This window comes from Sceloporus undulatus, chromosome 6, assembly GCF_019175285.1.
Source record: "Sceloporus undulatus isolate JIND9_A2432 ecotype Alabama chromosome 6, SceUnd_v1.1, whole genome shotgun sequence".
Taxonomy (NCBI): domain Eukaryota; kingdom Metazoa; phylum Chordata; class Lepidosauria; order Squamata; family Phrynosomatidae; genus Sceloporus; species Sceloporus undulatus.
In genome coordinates, this window is record NC_056527.1 from 70,878,274 (window position 1) to 70,902,144 (window position 23,871).

The window sequence follows — 23,871 nt, forward strand, 5'->3', positions numbered from 1 at the left end:
GCTCTAATTTTGAAGTTATGTTTTTTAATTTTTAGTCCTCTAATTTCATTCTCTTCTTTGATGTTTTTTATTAACATTTCAATCACCAGAACAAACAGTAAGGGGGAGAGGGGGCAGCCTTGTCTGGTGCCTCTTTCAATTTGGAAGCATAATTGGTTTTTGTAAATTTCTTTTATCCATGTTCTAAATTTGTTTCCTAATTTCATTCTATCTATAATTTCATATATAATTTCCCAGCTCACAGTGTCGAAAGCCTTTTCAAAATCTGTGAATAATATTCCTAATTTCCTGTCCCCATGTTGTTGATAAAATTCTAGAGTATTTAATATTATTCTTAAATTCTCCCATTAATCTTACCAGAAGAAACCCCCTCTGATCAACATCTACCCAGTCTTGCATACATTTTTTTTAATCCCATGGAACCACAGTCCATGATCCAAAAATCCAAATCATTCCTGGCGGCACCATCTATGGACCCAGCTGCTCACCTCTGCTATTTTCCTCTCCCTTTCTGGACCATGCCCTGTCTTGTCAGCCACTCCGTCACATCATGGATCTTTGCCTCCCAAGACATTTTGTCAGGCCCACAAACCACTGATTATGTAGCCCTCAGCAAGGAGTCCCCTACCACCACTACATAACTCTTCCCAGGCTTAGCAGCATCTATTTCCGATTTCTCAAGGTCCCCTGCATTGTCCCTGAGGACTGCTTCTGCTGCTCTTCCTCGTCATCTCTGATAAGGGAAAGAGCTTCAAATTATTTCTGTAGCTGCAAGCTCCCAAAACAATCCCTGGTTTCCCTACTTCTGTGTGTCACATTCTTCCAACTGCCTATCTCCTGTGTATGTGAAGTGACCTCCTCTGTAGAAACTTCCTGTGTGTGTTCCCCATCCAGGACCCTCCGTTCCATTCTTTCCAGGAGAAGGACAGGTTGCTCACCTGTAACTGTGTTTCTTCGAGTGGTCATCTGCGAATTCACACAAATGGGTTATTCTGTGCCTGCGCAGCAAAACTTGGAAACTTCTAGAATCTCTGGGCAGAATGTAATGTATCTTTCTGCAACTTTTTGGCGGTAACCCGCCCATCCGGTATATAAGGCCCCTGGTGGCCCGCTCCTCTCCAGTTTCGAATGAGCCACAAGCAGCGCGGCAGCAAGCGTTGTTAATGAGCGAGACACTGAGGGGATGGATGGGTGGGTTTGTGTGAATTCGCAGATGACCACTCGAAGAAACACAGTTACAGGTGAGCAACCTGTCCTTCTTCTTCGTGGTCTCTGCAAATCACACAAATGGGTTAGACTAGCGAGCTTAAGTCAATGGAGGAGGGAGTGTCTAAGCAAATTCAATTTTAATCACATATGAAACAAGAACAATAAAAGACACAACCAAGGTGCTTGAAGCATTCAGTGCAATCATAAGAACACCATTAGTGTAAACCAGAGAGTAACACTGCCCTCCCAAAGTCTGCATCTTGTCTAGCCCTGGCATCCAGCCTGTAGTGTCTAACAAATGTCAAGGGTTGGGACCAAACCGCAGCCCTACAAATCTCCTCCAAAGGGACTCCCATCAAAAAGGCAGAGGATGCCGCTACTGCCCTAGTTGTATGAGCCCGAACCCGTTCGGGACAGAGTCTCCCCGAGAGTTCATAGCATAAGTGAATGACATTCATTATCCATTTAGACAACCTCTGAGGAGAGACCGGTAGACTTTTTTTGGTCTCTGAGTAACAAACAAAGAGTCTATTGGTAGCCCTCGAGCCCAAGGTTCTGTCCAGGTAGAAGGCTAATGCCCTCTTAACATCCAAGGCATAGATCCGACGCTCCTCCTCGGAAGTCGGGTTCAGGGCAAGCATAGGCAAAACAATGTCTTGGTTCATATGAAAGGCTGACACTACCTTTGGTAAGAAAGATATGTCTGTCCTAAGCACCACCTTGTCCTTATGAAACCAAAGGTATGGCTGGTCCACCCACAAGGCACAAAGTTCTCCAGCCCAGCAAGCGGATATGATAGCCACCAAGAAGGCTGTTTTCCAAGTCACTAGCCTCAAGTCCACAGTAGCCATTGGTTCAAAGGGCTTGAGTGCAAGCTGGGATAAGACCAAGTCTAGGCTCCATGCCAGGGTCGGTATGGAGCAAGGAGGGTGCAAGTTATTTAACCCCTTAAGGAACTGTTTTACAAGTGGATCCTTAAACAAAGACGGCTTACTATCAAAAATATAGTGAGACGAGATGGCTGCCAAATAACATTTTATGGAGCTTAATGAAAGACCTAAGCCCACCAAAGACATCAGGAACTCCAGGATCGTGTGGATGGATACCTGAAATAGCAAAATGTCCTTGTCATTGAGGAAGGTAACAAACTTGTCCCACTTGTAACGGTAGGACCTTTGGGTGGAAGGTTTCTGTGCTGCTCGCAGGACTTCCCGGACATCAGGAGGCAGGGATATCAATGCCGAATCCGCCATGCCACCAGTGGCAGGGTCTGCATATCGGGATGGAGAATCCGTCCGATGTGCAGAGACAGGAGATCGGGCCGGAACTCGAGCCGGAGATAGTCATCGTAAGCACACTGGAGGAGGGGAGCAAACCACGGCTGCCTGGGCCACCATGGGGTGACCATGATCGCATCTGTGTTGTCCATCATCATCTTGGCCAGCACTCTGGTGATCAGCAGGAAGGGGGGAAACACGTAGACCAGACCTTCTGTCCACTGGAACTGAAAGGCATCTCCTAGAGAACCGGCTCCTCGAACCCGAGAGCAAAACCTCGAAACATGAGCATTTCTGGGGGAGGCAAACAGGTCTATTACTGGTGTACCCCAACGTTGGAATAGATGGGCAACTACGTTCAGATGCAGTCTCCACTCGTGGCACGTTGTTGGGGACCTGCTGAGTTGGTCGGCCAGGTCGTTCTCGTCCCCTGGAAGATGGATGCATTAAAGCAGGATGCTGTGTTCTATGCACCACTCCCACACACGAAGGGTAATGTCTAGCAGAGTCTTCAATTTGGTACCTCCTTGTTTGTTGAGGTAATACATAGTTGTGGTATTGTCCGCCAGGAGAAGCACAACCTTGTTGAAGAGGAGAGTTTGAAAGTCTCTGAGGGCTTTCTCTACCGCCAACATTTTGAGCGCATTGATGTGCAGCTTGGACTCTGGCTGTGTCCACTTGTCCTTAATGGCATAGTCTAATGCATGAGCGCCCCATCCTTGTAGAGAGGCGTCTGTTGTTAGTGTTACCTCCGGCTGAGGTGGAACGAAGGACATGCCGGAGCAGACGTTGTCGGGTTGGAGCCACCAATGTAACAACTTCTGGACTTTTCTTGGGATGGTGAGTATTTTGTCCGGATGGTCTCGCACGGGATCAAAGGCAGAGAGGAACCAAGACTGTAGAGGTCTCAGGCGTAGCCTTGCCCACAGGGTGACGAAAGTCGTTGAAGCCAGGTGTCCCATTGCAACTTGGACGGCCCGTGCTGGGAGATATCTTCGGCCGAGGCAGGCCTGTATTGCAGAGCATAGGGTCAGAAATCTCATCTGTGGAAGATAAGCTGATTCCAAATGAAGAAACCAGTGTAGCTTTCAAAGCTTGCAACAAGTATATTGTGTATAAAGGTTGGCCAACAAAGGTATCACTGTTTGGTGGATTTTGTTTGAATTTACTAAATAACCAACATAGCTACCCCTACAAAATAAACCAGTTAGATTTCACAAAAATAAACCAGTTTTGGTATATGCTAATAAATACAATTTCAAAAATTATGAAGCAAAAGATAAAATGTTTCCTGGTCTGTTAGTTTTGATTTATATAGTCGGAAACAAATAATTGAAACACAGAAATCTAATTGCTTTTTTCATTGCTGTGGCAATTAGAAATTATCAAAAACTTGAAGACAGGAAACCTTTTGAAAGAAAATTGGTGGAAGATAATTGGAGATTTATGGCTAATGGACAAATCTACAGACAATATAAAAGCATCAAAGGGATGAATGGCACTATTACTTTAAATGGTTCTTGTTTAATGAACACACTAACAATAACACAGGACCACAAAAAACATCACATCTGCCTGTTTGGCCTTCACATTCCTGCAAGCAAGACTTTGCTTTTATGGAAATGGTTCAGTGGAGGACCTAGTGTATTATTTACTCTACTGTCCACTGTATGCCCATCCCAGAAAAGGTTTCTGTTTCATTTAGTATTTCACCATATAGGATAAGCAGTGTATAATATCCACTTGCTATCTGATTAGCAGAAGCACATACCCTATGAAGTTTTACTTTGACTGCTGCTAAGAAAATCAAAGCAAGAACCTTTTTGTAAAGGATTGTAAAGGAGATTCAAATACCTGAAAAAGTTAATTTCCCAAGCAATTTTAACCATTTTTGAATTTTAATACATTAAAATTAATTATGTAACATTTAATTACTCTTTGTGTTTTATAATGTTGGTACTGTTAAAGGGCCATGCTTGTGAGTACTCCTGCTATTACTAAGTATTAGGGCATGTTTTTAAAAATGTCATGTCATAATAGAACTTTTTTTTTATTTTTTTGTGCCATGTCTGTGAATTTCCTAAAAGACACTCCTTCATATTTTGTCACTTTGGGAAAGGCCAGTGGCTAAATGCTATAAAAATACTTCAGCTTTGACACTTTCAAAGAACTGTAGGAGGTTAGTGAGACAGACCTTATGCTGCAGATGCCATGTGGATTCTCTGTCTTGCAAAGAAGACAGGATGGGTTAGCCTCAGTACTGCCAAGGGAAGGCGAGGGATTGTGGGACTTAGGAATCTTAGAATCTTCCCTTCTCTTATTTCTGTCATTAGTTACAAAACTGATGAGTGAGGACCCATTTATCAAAGACGAGTTCTGGTTTTGATCGTCCTGCATAACTTGCTATTCTATCAGACAGTTTTTCAAGTAGCCATAAGTCCCACACCTTCTTCCATCACATATCCAGAGGCACCTCTCCTGTTGGTCTGCTATCGTAAGAAAATCTATGAGAGGTTTATTTTTTAAATTTGAGTTCATGCCTATATGCAATGATAGCAAAAACATTTCTGGACAGAATTTTATCTCTTGGTTGGTAATCAATGAAATTTGCTCAAGTACCAATTGCCAAAATGTATTTATTTTGGAACAGTCTAACCCAAGGGTAGGCAACCTGCGGCCCGCGGGCCGGATGCGGCCCGGCGAGGCCTTGGGACCGGCCCCAGCCCGGTCCTGCTGCCGATTGCCGCCGGGGCCTTTGGCGTCTTGTGCAAGGGGCATGGTGGGACAATTGTCTATAGAAGCCTCAGAAACATGCATTTATCTGAACTTTTTTTTATAAATCAGCACATTTTTTTGCGTGTCCTCCATTTTTTTATAAAAAAGTGTCCCCCATTTGAAAATTTTGTCCTACATTTGTCCCGGTTTATTTATTTATTTAATATTTTTTAAATTTATTTAAGTATTTATTTTTTGGCTTCGGCCCCCCAGTTGTCTGAGGGACAGCAACCCGGCCCCCGGCTCAAAAAGGTTGCCTACCCCTGGTCTAACCACATGTGTAGAAACGTGCCATTATCATTACAACCCTGCCAACATTTGAGGGAAGACATTTCTTACCATTCTTGCTAGTTTCACTGGAGTCAAATACCACTTGTGTAAGATTTTTAAAGTATTTTCTTTATTCAGTGCTGATCTGGATTTAAAAGGGATGGAAGACCAAATTATAGCCCATTTAGGAGTAGGGATTGAAAGGTTCAAATCTGTTTCCCAGGTTAGTTCTATGCCATGGGGTTTTTGGTAAGAATGATCAATTAAGCATTAAAGATGTTAATCCTTTAGTGCTTTGGTAGGAGTGATCACACTGTGCCTCAAATAAGGTGAGTGATCTGTGGGGTCCTCCTGTTTCCTTTAATTTATGTGTGAAAGCAATTATCTGATGGAGATGGAACCAGATTGCCTTTAGTGGCTCCAAATCTGAAGGTAGTCCATTAGTTGTTTTTGGTCTACCATTACAGAAAAGATCTCGGACCTAATATACACCTTGCTGTTGCCATCCTCAGAATTGATTGTATTTATCAGGAGTTGTGGACAAAGAAATGACAAATAGCTGAGGGGTCAGGTAATAGAACTTGCTTCTATCTTGACCAAACCTTTATTGATGTTTGTAGCCATGGGTTCTTAATATTTTTAATTATATGTGGAGTAGTTTTGTTAAAGAATAAAGTGAGATTGGTTAATGGTGAATCATTTATTTCCATATTAACCCCATGTATGTAGTGATAATTTTTAATTAGATGGGGAATTTGACTGAGTTTGAATGCTGCAAAGTACAGTTCAAGATCAGGCATCACTAACCCTCTCTTTTTGGAGGAGCGGTGTCACATGGATTTCCTGAATCTGGGTCTCTTGTAGTTAAAAGGAAATGTAATAAGATCTTATCAAGTTTTGTCTGTGGTGGTTGAAGCAGGATAGTTTGAAACAGAAAGGATAGGCAGGGGACAATAAATATTGCAATGAGGGCTATTCTGCCTAGTATGGAGAGTTTCAATTTCTTCCATTCTGTCTTAGAGATTAGCCGTTTAGTTATTTTATTGAAGTTTCTGGGGATTAACAGATTGAGATCTTTTGTAATGGTGATTCCAAGATAAATAAATCCTGAAGGTTTTAAATGGAGATGAGTAGCTTTTTGAAAGTCAAGGTGATCCTGATGAATGGTATTGAGAAACATCAATTTAGATTTTGAATAGTAAATTCTAAAGCCTGCAAAAGTGTCAAAGTAGGTTAGTATGATTGCAGGGTAGGGAAAGATTGTTTGGGTTCTTTTAAGAAAATTATCTCCTATTTTAGGTCCTCTGATGTTGCCATTTTCTCTAATTGAGGTGGCTAAGGGCTCAATTGCTATAGCAAATAACAATGGGGATAAGGGGCATCCTTGCTTTGTTTCTCTTTGGAGTTTAAAAGTAGAAGAATTTATTCTATTGACTGTCACTATGGCTTCTGAGTTTGTGTATAAGCTTTCAAGTGTGTTAATAAAGTTATTAACTAGATTCATCTTATTTGGCACACCAAATAAATATTGCCAATTCTATCAAAAGCTTTCAAGGCATCTAGAGACATGAGAGTAATTGGGGTTTCAGATTTTGAGGCATGATGTTTTACATTTAGGACCCATCTAATAGTGTCAGCAAGTTTTTTATTGGCATGAAACCTGTTTGGTCAATAGAAGTATATTCAGTGATGAAGCTGTTAAGTCTACTTCCCACAATTGTGGTTAACAATTTTGCATCCTGGTTTATCAATGCTATTGGCCTAAATGCCAAAGTGGGAGGATGGCAGTCATTTGTTTTGAGGGAACATTTGACGTAACTGAAATGCATCATAGTATTTACATATGTCTGGTACATCCAATCTTCCATCACATGATCTTCTATAAATCAAACTTTTTGTTATCCTTGGCCTTTTATTATTCAATATAAACCTATTAAATATTTTTTGCTATGTTTTAAAACATTTAGTAGGAATTAATACTGGGAATGTTTGGGACAAATAATTTAGGCAATGCTGACATCTTAATTGCAGCCACTCATCCTAACCATGACAAATTAAGTTTCTTCCATTTATTTATATTTTTAATTGTTCTGTTATAAGATTATAATTGAGTTTTTGAAGCTTAACAAGGGACTTGGGGATATGCATACCTAAATATTTAATCAACTTAATATAAGTTTTCAAACCAGTGATTCCATGTGGAAAAAACTATGCACAATGCTTCCAATATATGGAAATTTATCTGTAAACTAGCCAAGGAGCCATATAAATTTAATTTTTCACAATCTCAAGGCCTTCTTTCTGCGGTGATGGTACAAATAAAGCTATAACCAGTGTTAAAGTCTCTACACTGGCTGCCAATTAGCTTCTGGGCTCAATACAAGGTGTTGGTCATTAAAGCCCTACATGGCTCGGGCCCAAGTTACCTGCGGGAATGCCTCTCCTTACATAATCTCCCTGCACACTCAGAATATCGGAGAAGAATTTGTTGGAACATTGTAATACTCAATTAACCACAGCTTACCATAGAGCATTCACTGCTGCAGCCCCTAAATTATGGAATAGTCTGCTGGGGGAGATCTGTCTTATCACTACCTTAGATGCCTTTAAGAAGGCACTAAAGACGGATCTCTTCCGGTGGGCTTTCCCATCGGATTTGGTATAGAGATGATGATTAAGACCCCCTCTCTAAGTATGATGGTATATGAATTGATGTTTGGAGATTTTAAGGAACTAATAGGGATGTATAATTCAGTATTAGTATTTTATTGACTGTTCAATTGCATTGTATTATTTTAATTATGTAATCTTGATTCAATCTTTGGAAGAGGCGGGACATATAAATAAAAATTATTATTATTATTATTATTATTATTATTACACCTTGTATTTTAGAGTTGTTTCTTTTTATTTGCTATATGCAATAACAATGCAATAACAAATAAAAGTGATGAAAGAGGGTATCCCTGTTTTCTTCCTCTACTAATTGTGAGTTTAGTAGAATCACAGCCATTAATCCTCAGAGATGGATTGGATTGCTCATAAAGTTTCTGAACAAACTGGACGAAAAAATTGCCCATTTTCATTTTGTGGAGAATTCTTTACAAAAAGGCCATTCTAGTCTGTCAAAGGCTTTATGGACATCCACAGAGGGAATTGCTAGTGGTTTTTTATTTATTTTAATATAATGAATAATATTCAGTATTCTCCTCATGGGGTCTGAAAACTGTCAGTGTGGTATAAATCCAGAGTGATCTGTATTAATACATTTCATTATGAACTTATTTGTTCTTTTGGCCATGATTGAGGTCATCAGTTTGGCATCTTGGTTAATCAAAGATATAGGCCAGTATGAATCTATGTGCTGTAGATCCTTACCAGGTTTAGGTATCACAGTTATTCGAGATGATTTCCAAGACTGTGGACTAGTTCCCCTTTTAAGAACATCACTGAATAGTTTTGTCAATTTTGGGATCAAAAGGTCTTGAAATTTCTTATTAAATTCCCTTGTTAAGCCATCAGCTCCAGGAGCCTTACTGTTATTAAGTTTACTAATGGCAGCTAACACTTCCTCATTGCTAATCTTTGCATTAAGTGATTCTCTGTGTGATCGTTATATGTTTTAACTGTATTTCATTGATATATTTATCTATTTGTTCTACAGATGGTAAAGTACTAGAATACAAACTGATATAATATTCATTAAATATTTCTAGTATATTTTTGTTTGTGCTGCAGTTTGGATTTCCACAGCAATCTTTAACTGAATAAATTGTATTTTTTTAGTTTACTTTTCTTCAGAGCATGTGCATGCATCTTTGAATTTTTATTTCTGAATTAATGTTTTTGTTTTGATACATTAAAACATGAGATTTTATTTACCTCTAGAGCTTTAAATTCTGTTCTCTGTAAAAGCTCGTGATACGCTTTTGTTTTTCCTGTATTTTATGCAACTTTTCTAACAGCAATTTCTGACAATAGGGTTTCTTCTTTAATTTTATTGTCTTTTTTAATATTAAGAGTTCATGTATACATGCTTCTCTTATTACAACTTTTATGGCATCCTATACCATAGCACATGAAAGAGCAGATGACTCATTGAGCTGAAAATATTGTGTAATTTCTTTTTTTTTATTCTATCTATGCTAAGAGCGTTTTGTAGAAGTAGATTTAATCTCCATGCATAGCTCGTTTGTTTTTCATTTTGTAGTTTCAGCTGAAAAAGGTTTGCTGAATGGTCTGATATTGTTCGAGGATATATATTGGCTTTTCCTACTAATGAAGCAAAGAGAAATGTAATAAAGAAAATAATCAGTTTGTGTATGTTTAATGTCTAGCTGAGTAATAGGTATAGTCATGTGTTCCTGGGCTGGTGAGTCTCCAGGGAGCCAGCCCTGTATTTTATAATAAGATCTTGGAAAGTTGGTGATGGTCTTTTAGTTACTTTATTCCTAAAGCAATGTTTGTCAAGTTTTATATCTGCTATCATATTAAAGCAACCACCAATAATTACTATTCCCTTCTGAAATTGTTCCCGCTTACTTAATGTTGTATCTACAAACGTATACTGGCCTATATTGAGAGAGTAAAGAGATACAAAAGTATACATAGTTCTCTCTAACATTCCCTTAACAAAAACAAATCTACCACCTGGGTCTGACAAAACTTCTTCCATTACAAATGGCACCAATGATGCAATGAGAATAGCAACTCCTTTGGCTTTAGAGGTCCTGGAGGATAAGAACTGTTGTCTAAAATATTTATGTTTTAATAGATCTCAATTTTTTTTGTATCTACAGTGAGTCTCCTGTAAAAAAAATTATATCGGGAGCTATATTGCTAACTAAGTCTGTTGTCAGTCTCCTTTTCACAACTTACCTAGCCCTCTGACATTCAATAACAAACATTTCAAATCACCTAAAGCCTTTGATTCAGATACAGCTTTATTCTTTTCCCCCATGACATTCTTGCAAACAAGCTACCGTATATTCTGGCATATAAGATGACTGGGCATATAAGACGACCCCCAACTTTACAACTTAAAATAGATTGTTTGGGATATGCTCACTGTATAAGACCACCCCTCTCTTCCATGATAAGTCAGAAAGGAGCTGAAGGCACACAACAGCAGCAGCGACAGAGGAGAAAGAGGCTGAGGAGAAAAAAGGAGAAGGAGAAAGAAGAAAAGGAGGGGAAGAGGAGGGAGACTCCACTACACTCTGAGGAAGGAGTCTGTTCCACGTTTGAAATAACAGCATACACAACATTATTTCACCCGCCTCGACAACTCCTCCCGCCCTTCCTCTTGGTGCATCTACACTTTAGAATTAATGCAGTTTGACACCACTTTAAGAGCTGCTGCTCCATCCTATTGGAATCCTAAAATCTGTAGTTTTATAAGGTCTTTTGCCTCCTCTGCCCAAAGAATGCGGGGAGGGGCACTGATCCAAACTACAAATCCCAGGGATTCTGTATGGATGGAGCCGTGGCAGTTCAAGTGGCTCCTATTGGAATCAAAGCCCAGGAAGCTTTGTGCCAAATAGAAACGTGTTAGGCTGCAACTGCACTGCAGAAATAATCCAGTTTGACACCCCTTTAACTGCCATGGCTCACTGCTATGGAATCCTGGGAATTCTAGTTTTCTAAGATATTTAGCCTTCTCTCTCAGCAAACTTTGGTGTGACAACAAACTATAATTCCCAGGATTTCATAGCACTGGGCCATGGCAGTTAAAACGGTATGAAACTGGATTGTTTCTGGAGTGAAGATGCAGCCTGAGTTGGATCCAAGACACACTTCAGAAATAATCCAGTTTGAGACTGCTTTAACTGCCCCTGGCTCAGTGCTAGGGAACCCTGGGAATGGTAGTTTTGTGAGACATTGAGCGTTCTCTATCAGAAAGAGCTCTGGTGCCACAGCAAACTATAAGTCCCAGGATTCCCTAGCACTGAGCCAGGAGAGTTAAAGTGGTCACAAACTGGATTATTTCTGAAGTGTATTTTGGACCTTGGTTATTAAAAATGCTCAAGGTCCAATCCATACTGCACAAATAATCCAGTTTGAGACTGCTTTAACTGCCCTGGCTCAGTGCTAGGGAACCTTGGGAATTGTAGTTCTATCAGAAAGAGCTCTGGTGCCACAATGAACTACAATTTCCATGCATCTGAGGAAGTACGCTTAAGTCTAGGAAAGCTGCCAACTTTTCTTTCAGTGTGTCTCAAAGGTGCTACAAGATCTCTCTATCATCATCACTATTATTGTTATTATTAAATCCAAATGCACCTGCAGAAGTGGACTTAAATTGGCAACACTGATTTACTGTAGACTCTATCTCTGGGGCTGGGATCTGGAAGCATGGAGGCAATTCCCTTGAAAAACCAGGGAATCCTGGGAATTGTAGTTTGTGAGGGCGGGGGGGGCAACCACTGTCCTCTCGTGGCCTCTTAGTGTGACTCCATCCAAACAGGATGGTTCTTTGTAGCCTGGCTCTCAGAGGGATCAGGGCTAAGAGAGAGAGAGAGAGACCCTTTTCTGAGGGTGGGGTGGCGACCACTCTCCAGCCCGCTCTCTGATTGGCTGAAAACTTGTTAGTGTGTGACTCCAAAGGATTGGTTGCTCTCTAGCCAGCCTGGCTCTCAGGCTGGAGCTGAAATGGGCAAGTCACCAAATCTGCCCTGAAATAGAGCCAGGCACCAAAATCACACCCAAATCTCTTTAAAAACCCCATTTTTGTGTGAAAGTCACCATTGGCAACACTGCGAGTCAGGAGGGAAGGTAGAGAGACCTTCTGCCGTCTGAGGACAGGAAGGGAAGGGAGGGAGCAAGGAAGGAAGGAAGAGAAGAAAAGGAAGAAAAAGGGAAGGAAGGAGGGAGGGAGAGAAGGAAGGAGGGGAAAAGAAAGGGAGGGAGGGAAGGAAGGAAGGGGAAAAGCAAAGGAGGGAAGGAACGGAGGAGGACGCTCCTTTGCCTTTGAGAGAAGGCTTCCCTGCCGAGGGCTCTCTTTAGGACCCAGGGGCTTTCCGGCATACAAGACGACCCCTGACTTTGGGGAACATTTTTCTGGGCTAAAAAGTCGTCTTGTAGGCCGGAAAATACGGTAGTAAAATGTGGGTTAGACAATGCAACTGTTAAATAGATTTGTTTGGTTGACTAGCCAAACCCAATGGCTCCTCTTCATCCTGGAGAGACTAGTAGGGTGCCACAGGGTTCTGTCCTGGCCCAGTGCTATTCAACATCTTTATCAGTGACTTAGATGAAATAATAGGTGGTATGCTTTCAAATGTGCAGATGACACCAAATTAGGAGGAATAGCTAATACCTCAGATGACAGGATCAGAATTCAAAGTGACCTGAATAGACTAGAAAGCTGGACCAAAGTTAACAAAATGAATTTCAGCACAGAGAAATGTCAGGTACTGCACTCTAGGGGAAAAAATTAAATGCATAGATATAGTATGGGGGACACCTGGCAGAACGAGACTACGTGTGAAAGGGATCTAGGACTCCTAGTAGACCACAAGTTGAGCATGAGTCAACAGTATGATACACCATCTAAAATGGCCAATGTGTTTCTAGGCTGCATCAATAGAAGTATAGTGTCTAGATCAGGGGTAGGCAACCTGCAGCCCGCGGGCCGGATGCGGCCCGGCAAGGCCTTGGGACCGGCCCCAGCCCGGTCCTGCCGCCGATTGCCGCCGGAGCCTTTGGCCTATCAGGAGGAGGCGGGCAAGGGGGGGGTAAGTGGCAGGCAAGGGGGGCAAGCGGCAGGCAAGGGGGGCAATTGTCTATAGAAGCCTCCGAAACATGCATTTATATTTTAAAAAATCAGCAAATTTTTTAGCATGTCCTCCATATTTTTAAAAGTGTCCTCTATTTGAATTTTTGTGTCCTACATTTGTCCCGGTTTATATTTGTATTTATAATTTTTTTAAAATTAATTAATTTATTTATTTTTGGGCTTCGGCCCCCTAGTTCTCTGAGGGACAGCAACCCGGCCCCCGGCTCAAAAAGGTTGCCTACCCCTGGTCTAGATCAAGAGAAGTAATAGTGCTACTCTATTCTGCTTTGGTCAAGCCTTACCTGGAATACAATTAAAAAAGGATGTTGACAAGCTGGAGCGTATCCAGAGGAGGGTGACCAAAATGGTGAAGGGTTTGGAAACCATGCCCTGTGAAGAGAGACTTAGGAAACTGGGGATGTTTAGCCTGGAGAAGAAAAGTTTAAGAGGTGATATGGTAGCCCCGTTTAAATATTTGAAGGGATGTCATATTGAGGATAGAGCAAACTTGTTTTCTACTGCTTCAAAGAATAGGACCTGGAACAATGGATGCAAGCTATAAGAAAAGACATTCCACCTCAACATTAGGAGGAACTTCCTGACAATAAGAGCTATTTGACAGTGGAACACACTCCCTTGGAGCATGGTGGAGTCTCCTTTTTTGGAGGTCTTTAAGAAGAGACTGGATGAACATCTGTCGGAGGCACTTTGATTATGAGTTCCTGCATGACAGAGGATTGGACTAGATGGCCCTTGTGGTCTCTTTCAACTCTACAATTCTATGATTCTATCCATTAGCTTGTGTCACATTTCTACCTCTATTTGCTAAGTGTCCAAGTTCCTTGATAGTGGATGTATTCAGGAAGGTTTTCTTTGGAAATCTTGCAAAACACATGATGATATCTATCTCAGCCTTGTTGGCAGGTCGTCTTGGTGCAAGAGATCAATGTATATGTTCTATGTTGGATGGTGATAGATCTACCTCAGGGTTTATTTTATCCATCCATTTAAGTATTGAATCTTGTGGGGAGGTGGAAGACACCGATTCTGAAATTCCTTTCAGAAGAATGTTTAATCTTCTCTCTTGGTTCTCCAAATCTTCCAGCTTATTCTGCAACTGAGAATTTGTTTCTTCTAAAGTACAAATCGTCTTTTCATGATAGGATCCCTGTTGGAAAACAGCATTAGCCATTTGAAATCGCAGAGATTTTTAAATTAAGTGGCTCTAAAGCAAGTGACCAGTCTCTTTATAGTTCTCTAACCAGGTTTTTCCATAATTTTTCCAGGAGATAAGACACAATAGGCCAGTGATGGTGAGCCTTTTGCAGACTGAGTGCCCAAACTGCAACCCAAACCCCACTTATTTATTGCAAAGTGCCACGTCCCTCTGGCTTTCTAGTAATGAACTCTGGCAACCTTGTGCTGGGGCAACAGCATGCGTGCCCACAGAGAAGGCTCTGAGTGCCACCTCTGGCATGCCTGCCATAGGCTCACCACCACTGCAGTAGCCGATCCAGGTTCCCAGTTCTACTTGCCTTGTTCAGGCCACGCACCATTATTGCAGTTGTCAGATCCCACTTGATTAACTGTGGTTTTGCTTCTTTTACAGATGTGTAGATGTCCGTAGTAGGTGATTTGCTGTCCCTTTTAAAGTGGACATCACTACTTATAGTCTTGTTAATCTTTAAATTGAAATTCCTGCTTTTGTGTAAAATTAATCATAAAAGCCACGTCCCCTCTATTCTCTCCATTCTTTACCTTGCCTTGCCATGGTGAGGTCATTTTACTTCTTCTTGAGTTTGTTCCTTCTTTATTCTTTAAAAAGCTTTCTTTGCCCATCACTTCACCTTGCTTTTCCTACTCCATGTTTTCTTTAATTGGTTTCCTTTCTCTAATCATCATTCCTTTCCAGTGAGTCCTCCTTTAGTTTAATTCATCACAGTTCCTTTGTTATGCCCCCACTTTCTTTTTGTCCATTGTTGCTTCACTCTCCTCTTTTTCCTTGGGTTTTTTTTCTATTACTAGTGTCTAGGAATAGGAATAATTACCACAAAATCCATGCCTATGACATGAGGGGAACCTCCCTGCACAGCATGATTGTGTGGTGAGGCATTTATAGGTTACTCTAACTGCCTCCCCAGATAGCCATATGAGTGCCTTTCTCCTCATAGATGGCAGCAGTATCCAATGCAGGCAGTGCAAGGTCGATTTCAGCCACCGCATCTGCTGCCAACTAGGGTTGCCATATCATGGATTCCGGCGGGACATTCCTCGTTTTATAGCCTTTGTCCCAGCCTCCCAATCCCGGTTGTACTTCCTCCACTTCTGGGAACCCTCTTCATTAGATTAATGGGTCAAAACAATAAGGGAAGGGAACTATCTATAATTTGATTCCTTTCCTCTGCTTTGCTTTCTTTCATCTTCAGACCACATGACTCAGAAGAGAGTATTGGTAGCTACAGCGATCCAGGATGTTTTGACCATTAGGGTTATACAACCAGGGCCTGTGTCTTCTTTCTCATCCTTAAGAAGGGCAGAAACTTCCACTCTGAACCTCAAGGACATCAACCTTTTCACCACCTACGGAAGGTTCAGAATGAAGAGTCTTCAGACCACTCAGGAAGCCCTTCATGTTCTCATTCATGTTTCTTGCCAACAATGTCTTCATTTCTCTTATTTTGTTTCCCATTATCAGTTAGGGGCCTCCTCTTTAGAATAATGCTAGCCTTCAGATTTTTCAGAGCTGATGGTGTCCATTGTGACCCACCTATGTTCATATTTACCCATACCTAGATGACATCTTGCTCAGGTCATTGGGGTTTCACAAGGCAGTTCAAGATATTCGTCTGATCCTTTGTGGCCTTCAAAAGCATGGCTTCCTAATAAAGAAAAATAAAAGCCACCTCACCAATACAAAAGATCCATCTCAGGGCAGCCACAGATATACCATAAGACCAGGTGTCTTTATGTGTTTGCATACACCATTCTGATATATAGTCCTTTTATTTGGGGATAGAGACAATATTTTGGACTATAAACTATCCACACTCAAGAATTTTCACATGGGCTGCATCTGCACTGGATAAATAATCCAATATGACACCACTTTAACTGCACTGGCTCAGTGCTATGGAATTTTGGGAACTGTAGTTTGGTTTGACACCATGGCTCTCTGACAGAGGCGGCTAAATATCTCACAAAACTACAGTTCCCAGAATTCCATAGTATTGGCAGTTAAGTGGTGTCAGACCAGATTATTTCTGCAGCGTGGCTGCAGCCATAATGTGTTTAAGATAAAGTTTACCATGATAAAGTTCTTAGGCTTTAAGAAGCCAGAAGAGTCATTTTCAATTTTAAGTAGTCATCTGCCATTAGTATGTGTCTCAGATATTTTATTCTTGAGTTTTAACTGTTCAATATTTAACAATAATTAAATGGGATGTTGTATTTTCTAATTGAAGAACAATATTTCAGAGCTGGTCTTGTCTAGTCTTTTGTTTACTAATTTTATAGTCAGTATTGGTATATTTTTGTCATGAATTTCATTGCAAAATTGCCTTAATTCTTTTTTCATGTAAAACATTTTTTTCATTAGGAAAATGGAGTACAAATTGTGAGCGCTCCAGGCAGCACAAAAGAAGAGGTGAGTTTTCCTAAAAATGGAATTTGATTTAACATGGACAAAAATACAATACAAAAGATATATGAAGTTGAAGGCTTTCATAGTTGGCATCCATAATTTTTGTGGTTTTTTCAGGCTATGTGGCCATGTTCTAGAAGAGTTTATTCCTGACGTTTCGCCAGCATCTGTGGCTGGCATCTTCAGAGAGTGCTGACATGGAAAAGAGTTGTCTGTCTGTCTGTCTGTCTGTCTGTCTGTCTGTCTGTCCATCCTATGTGACCCTGGGTAAGGAGGAGAGATTTCCATGTTACTCTGTGTATTGTTCTGTTGTTGATGGCAAGGCCTTGGGGTGCAAAGAGGATTAGTGTCTGTTTAATTAGTGATCATTGTCTGCTGGGAAAACCCCTCACCCTGGGTGGTTTCTCATTTGCATTTGTTGAATCCTAATTTTGCTGTTTTTCAGGACTTGTAGCCAAACTTGGTTCACTTTAAGGATTTCTTCTTTCCTGTTGAAGTTGTCCAGGTGTTTGTGGATTTCAATGGCTTCCCTGTGCATTCTGACCTGGACAACTTCTATCTATTGTTCTCTGGAGCTGCAGAAAACATACTTGCTCCCTCTTCAGTATGACATCTCTTCAAATATTTAAACAGGGCTATCATTTTTTCTTTGTGGTCTCTGCGAATCACACAAATGGGTTATATCTGCGCCTGTGCAGTAAACTCGGAAACTTCTGGAATCACTGGGCAAACTTTAGATTGCAGCTTTTTGGTGGTAGCTCCGCCCACCCTTATAAAGCCCCCTAGCGTCCCACTCTGTCCTCAGTTCCTTTTGTCTGCCGCGCTAAGCAGCTAGAGGGAACTTGGCTCTGGAATTGTTTCTGGTGCTTCCTGATCCTTGAAGTTTCGCTTTCACTGATCCTTTTGGCTTGTTTCTTGACTACCCTTGCTAAATCCACTGGACATCGTCACTGATTTCTGGTTTGACCTATAGCTTGTTTGATCTATGGCTTGTTCTGTCCATGAAGAAGACTGCTGCTTTTAAAAGGTGTCACAAGTGTGTGGCCAAAATGCCCACCTCAGACCATCACGACTCCTGTCTTTTGTGTTTAGGAGAATCCCATAACCTGAAGTCATGTTCGTCCTGCAAGTCCATGGCCACTCAGGCCCTTAAAAATAGAAACTTTAAATTTAAGGCGTCCATCTGGGACCAGGCTTTGATACCTGCCTCTGCTCCTGCCTTGGAGGGCTCTCCTGAGGCCCATTCTTCTTTCTTGGGCAAGGAAAAATCAAAGTCTAAAACGTCTGATAAGCCTAAGGAGCAATCTTCAAAAGATTAAAAAACGGCTGATAAGCCGCAGGAAAGGTCCTCCAAGGTCTCCAAAAAGAACCCCAGATGCCAGTAAATCCTCTAAACGCAAGCGTGCAGAAGACAGGCCATCTTCGTCCAGAAGGGATAAATCTTCTGACTATTGAGCCTCTAAACAGGCCTGTTCAGCTTCACCTATCCCGAGATCGAGCCATAGGGAGCCGATCCGGTTTCTTTGATACCGTCTGTACTATCTTCATCTCTCCATCCCTAGACCGGCATTCAAGTTGGCTCCAAGCAAATCATTCATCTAGACTTAGATTCCGAGTCTGGCGAGGAAGTCGATGTCGATCCACAGGCTTGTGGCTCTCCATCCCAACATGACAGGGCCTGCCTTGGGACCGAGGCTGATGAAGCAGCCCACATTTCGGTGGACACTTCTTTTCATGATGACCTCATACATTAATATCCTGACTTGGTCTTTGACCATAACATAAGAAAGTACTACTTACCCATGGATCTGGAGGGTCTTCAGAAGAAGCTGCCTCCTGTTCAATCCAAGGTGGTCATTCAGGCTCAGGTTATCCGAGCCTCAACCCCTTCTCCACCTCCGATACCACCGGCCTGTTAGGAGTCCTTATATAACAAATCTCTACCCAGGACCCTGGAGGACTCACCTGGAACTGATCATTCTCACTATTCCTATCAGCTATCACGTTCCAGGAGCTGGAGTATAACCCCAGACGTGGAGAGGTCTCCATCACCCCAGCAGTTGGTGCACCTCAACCCTATGTAATCTACCAATGACATTTCATTCTTTACTGACTATGTGATCTGCATGGCTAACACCCTCAAGCTAGAGGTATCTCACACTGAGAACAACACCCTCGACCCCATAGAGCGCAGGATCCATGGCACGGTACCGGCGCCACCATCCATTGCCTATATTCCATCCCAGGAAAGGATAGTGAATCGCTCGTGGTTGACACCAGTGACAATTGTCTCCATGTGCTGGGTATGTTTAGCTTGGAGAAAAGAAGGTTAAGGGGTGATATGATAGCTCTGTTTAAATATTTGAAGGGATGTCTTATTGAGGAGGGAGCCAGCTTGTTTTCTGCTGCTCCAGAGAACAGGACCCGGAGCAATGGATGCAAGCTGCAGGAAAAGAGATTCCACCTCAACATTAGGAGGAACTTCCTGACAGTAAGGGCTGTTCAACAGTGGAACACACTTCCTCGGAGTGTAGTGGAATCTCCCTCCTTGGAGGTCTTCAAACGGAGGCTGAATGGCCATCTGTCGGGGATGCTTTGATTTGGATTTCCTGCATGGCAGGGGGTTGGACTGGATGGCCCTTGTGGTATCTTCCAACTCTACGATTCTATGATTCTATGTCCAGAAAGATTGAGAGCCTCTACAGGATCACTCCTTCAGGACCGAGTTTGCTGTTTGAACACCCCAAGCCCATTGTAGAGGGCTCTCACCTCTCTTTCACACTGAGGACATCCTTTTCCCCCTCAGACAAGGAGAGCAAGAAGGTCGACAGCCTGGCTAAAAGGTTTTATGCCACCGCAGTCCTCGACCTCAAGGTAACAAACTATGTGGCGTGTATAAGTGCGTACGTCCAACACCTGATGAAGCGCCTAGAGCCCCTTTTGGACGACATGCCAGATGAGTCCAAGAGACTGGCCCAACTCATCTGTTCTGAGACTCATGCAGTTGACGGTCAGCAGATCATCTCCGCTCGCCATTCCATGGACTGTGCTGCTAAAGTTCTGTCAGGCTTGATAGCCCTTAGACGTCACACCTGGCTCCACTGCTCCAGTCTCACCCCACACATGCGATCAACGATTGAGGACATGTCATTTGATGATTCTGGCCTCTTTAATAAAGAGCCAGATGAAAAACTCAACTCTCGATACCGCATGAAGGAAGTGGCTAAAAAACACGGCATGTCCTCCAGTTCCCTTCAGTCTTCTCGCCGTAGGTACAGACTTCAATGTCTCTGGTATCACCCATGCCAACTGAGGTCGTACCAGCCGCCAGAACGTCGGTACCACCAGGACCAACAGAGACAGCATAGGCCATAATAATAATAATAATAATAATATTTATATCCCACTCTTTTCCCAGAACTGGGATTCATAGCGGCTTCACAGCATTAAAAACAGTACAATTAAAAACTTTTTTTAAAAAATTATATTAAAAAGGAATTAAATTATTACGATATTAAAACAGATAGTTATTAAAAGACTAAGGCCTGTTACAGACTGCTAAAATAAAGCTGCTTCAGGTCTCTTTGGAGGTATGCTGTTTAAATGATGCATGGGTCCTAAGAGTCCGGAGGTCACGCCAAAGCCACACTCCATTCCTAAGCACTGGAGCGCAGCTTTGGTGCAGCTTCCGGATTCTTAGGGTGCACGCATCATTTAAACAGCATACCTCCAAGAGACCCGAAGCAGCTTTATTTTGGCAGTCTGTAACAGGCCTAAAACATTTTAAAAAGAAAACTATATAGAGAGAAAAAAACTATCTGATTTTTTACATGGTCCAACATCCCAGCCTGTCCCTGTAGCAATTCCTTAAATGCCTGTGAGGTCTTCACCTGCTGGCAGAAGGCCATCAAGGAGGGAGCCATTCTGATCTCCCTGGGCAGAGTTCCAGAGTCTAGGGGCAGCCGCTGAGAAGGCCTTCTCTCGCACCCCTACAAATTGTGTTTGTGATGGTGTTGGGACGGAGAGAAAGGCTTCTCCATAGGATCTCAGAGTCCGAGCCGGTTCATACCAGGAGGAACTGTCTGCCACATAGTGTAGACCTGAGCCAAGTAGGACTTCATAGGTAATAACCAGCACCTTGAATTGTGCCTGGAAACAAATTGGCAGCCAATGAAGCTGTTTCCACAGGGGCGTTGTATGGTCTCTATAATCTGCCCATTAAGAGAATGACAGCAGCTCTTTGAACCAGCTGAATTTTCCAAACACTTTTCAAAGGCAACCTCATGTAGAGACCATTACAGTAGTCCAAACGGGATGTAACCAAGGTATGTACCACTGTGGCCAGATCTAGCTTCTCAAGGAATGGGCGCAACTGGCGCACAAGTTTTAAATGTACGAAAGCACTCCTGGTCACAGCAGAGACCTAGACCTCCAGGTTCAAAGCTGAGTCCAAGAGTACCCCCAAACCGCAAACCATCTAACACAGGCTGGATCCCTATTCCCTGATCTGCCTTCCAACTGACCAGGAGCACCTCTGTCTTGTCTGGATTAAGTTTCAACTTGTTGCCCCCATCCAGTCCATTACTGAAGACAGACACTGGTTTAGGACCAGGACAGCCTCCTTGGATTGAGGTGGGAAGAAGTAGTAGAGTTGTCATCTGCATATTGATGACACCATACTCCATAACTCTGGACAACCTCTCCCAACAGTTTCATGTATATGTTAAACAGCATAGGGAACAACACAGAACCCTGTGGGACCCCTCAGTCCTCTTTTTCTTCTTCGGGACGAGGTCAATCACCTCAGCCACAATACGGCCAGGGCTACAAGATGAAGGATGCCTCCCAAGGAAAGAGGAGGCAATGAAAGGATGCAGCGCACTTCATCTCAACTCCCTTTGGGGATAGGTTGAGGCCCTAACTTAACACCTGAGCCATCATCACTTCCAACTCAACTAAACACCATCTGCAGTGGTTATGCCTTTGAGTTTGAAGAGCTTCCTAACACCGGAACTGTTCTTTCCACCACACCCTAAGACACCCTACTTGATGAACTATGTGCTCTGTTGCAGAAGGGTGCAATCGAACCCGTTAGATCCCGCTTCAGCCTGCTACTGTTTCTTCTCCTATCTTGGAGTTGCATCAGTTAAACTCCTTTATTAGTTATCATTGTTTTCGTATGGTAACCCTTGCCTCTATTCTGCCACTTTTGCAGAAGGAGCACTGACTGGTTCATGACTCTCAATCTCAAAGATGCCTACTTCCATATTGGAATCCAGCAAGACCATTGGAGGTTTCTCGTCTTTGCCATCGAGACCAAGATGTTCCAGTAAAGGGTATTTCTGTTTGGACTCTCCATGGCACCAAAGTCTTCACCAAGTGCATGGCCCTGGTTGTGGCCTACCTTCATCAACAAGGCATCTCAGTCTTCCCATACCTGGACGACTGGCTCTTCACTGCTCCATCCCGAGAGCAGCTCTGTCAGGATGTGAGGTTTGCCCTGTCTCTTCTGCAGTCTCTCAGACTGATGATCAATGAGGAGAGGTCCAACCTGATGTCATCCACACAGGTCAGGTTCATTGGAGCTATACTCAACTCTGAGACAACTATAGCTTACCTATGTTCCTCCAGACAGATTTCAGTCTCTTTCCCAAGCCATTCGAGGATGCCTTTCACACAGACAGATTGAGGTGCAAGCTGTGCAGGTAGCTCTAGCACACATGGCCTCAAAAATTTATGTGACCGCGTTTGCACGGCTCCATCTAAGACCATTTCAGTTCAGGTACCTCTCGGTCTTCGATCCTGTGTGCGATATTCCATCCAAGTGGCACGGTCCCGACACTTGTACAGAGATTGTTGCAATGGTGGCTCGAACCCGGCAATGTGTGTAGTGGGAAGCCATTTCTGCCTCCAGAACCGGAGATCTCTCTGACCACAGATGCCTCCCTCGAGGGATCGTTTGCACACACACCCTCAACTTCACCATCAAAGACAAGTGTGCTACTTTAGAGCGTCAGCTTTACATCAACATCGTGGAGATGCTTGTTGTGGAAAAGGCCCTAAGGGCTTCTCCCCAATGAGGTAGTGCTCCTTCTGACGGACAACAACACCGTCATGTACTACCTGAACAAACAAGGAGGCACGAAGTCCCAGACACTGCTCAAAATCACACTTCAGATCTGGGACTTGTGCTTCCACAACAGGATCCTCCTTCAGTCCATCCACCTCCCTGAGGAGGAGAACAAACTGGCAAACCGGCTCAGCAGGACTTCCAACCCATGCCATGAGTGGCACCTCCATCCCAAGGCGGTCATCTGCCTCTTCCGCCTGTGGGGCAAGACAACTACCGACCGCTTCACCTCTCCTCAGTACATTCACTGTACAAGCTTCTGCTCTTGAACCCGAGCATCAGGTTCCCAAGGAGATGCCTTCCAGTTAGAGTGGTCAGGAGGGTTGATCTATGTCTTTCCCCCTTCCCTCTCATCACAAAAATCGTGGTGAAGATGACATCAGACCAGGCCAACGCCATTCTCATCACACCGTGGTGGGCAACCCTGGTTCACCCCCCTTCTACATCAATCCCAAAGGGAATACCACCGGCTCAAAACACAACCGGATCTTCTGTCCCTCCAGGAAGGCTATGTTCTCCACTTGGACATTGAGATGCTTCCTTTGATGGCATGGAGACTCCGTCCTTAGAGACTTTACCTGACTCGGTATAGACAGTCATCTTGGCTGCCCAGAAGCTTTCAACACAGAGGTCTTACCAGCTCAAATGGAGGAAGTTCCTGAACTTCCTTTCCAACAAGGATATGTCTCTGTCCCATGCCTCAGTCCCAATAGTGTTGGAATGTTTAATGATTCTGGCTGATTCAGGACTGTGCCTGATGTCTGTCAGGTGTTACCTGTTGGCAATCTATTCA

General features: G+C 42.8%; 1 protein-coding gene across 1 annotated transcript in view; it reads left to right on the plus strand.

The window, feature by feature from the left end:
- Positions 1–23,871, plus strand: part of C6H7orf57 (chromosome 6 C7orf57 homolog) — a 78,824-nt gene that overhangs the window by 22,381 nt on the left and 32,572 nt on the right. Inside the window, 1 exon segment of the mRNA XM_042476938.1 lies at positions 16,904–16,951. Within this exon segment, the coding sequence (XP_042332872.1) occupies positions 16,904–16,951 (48 nt within the window).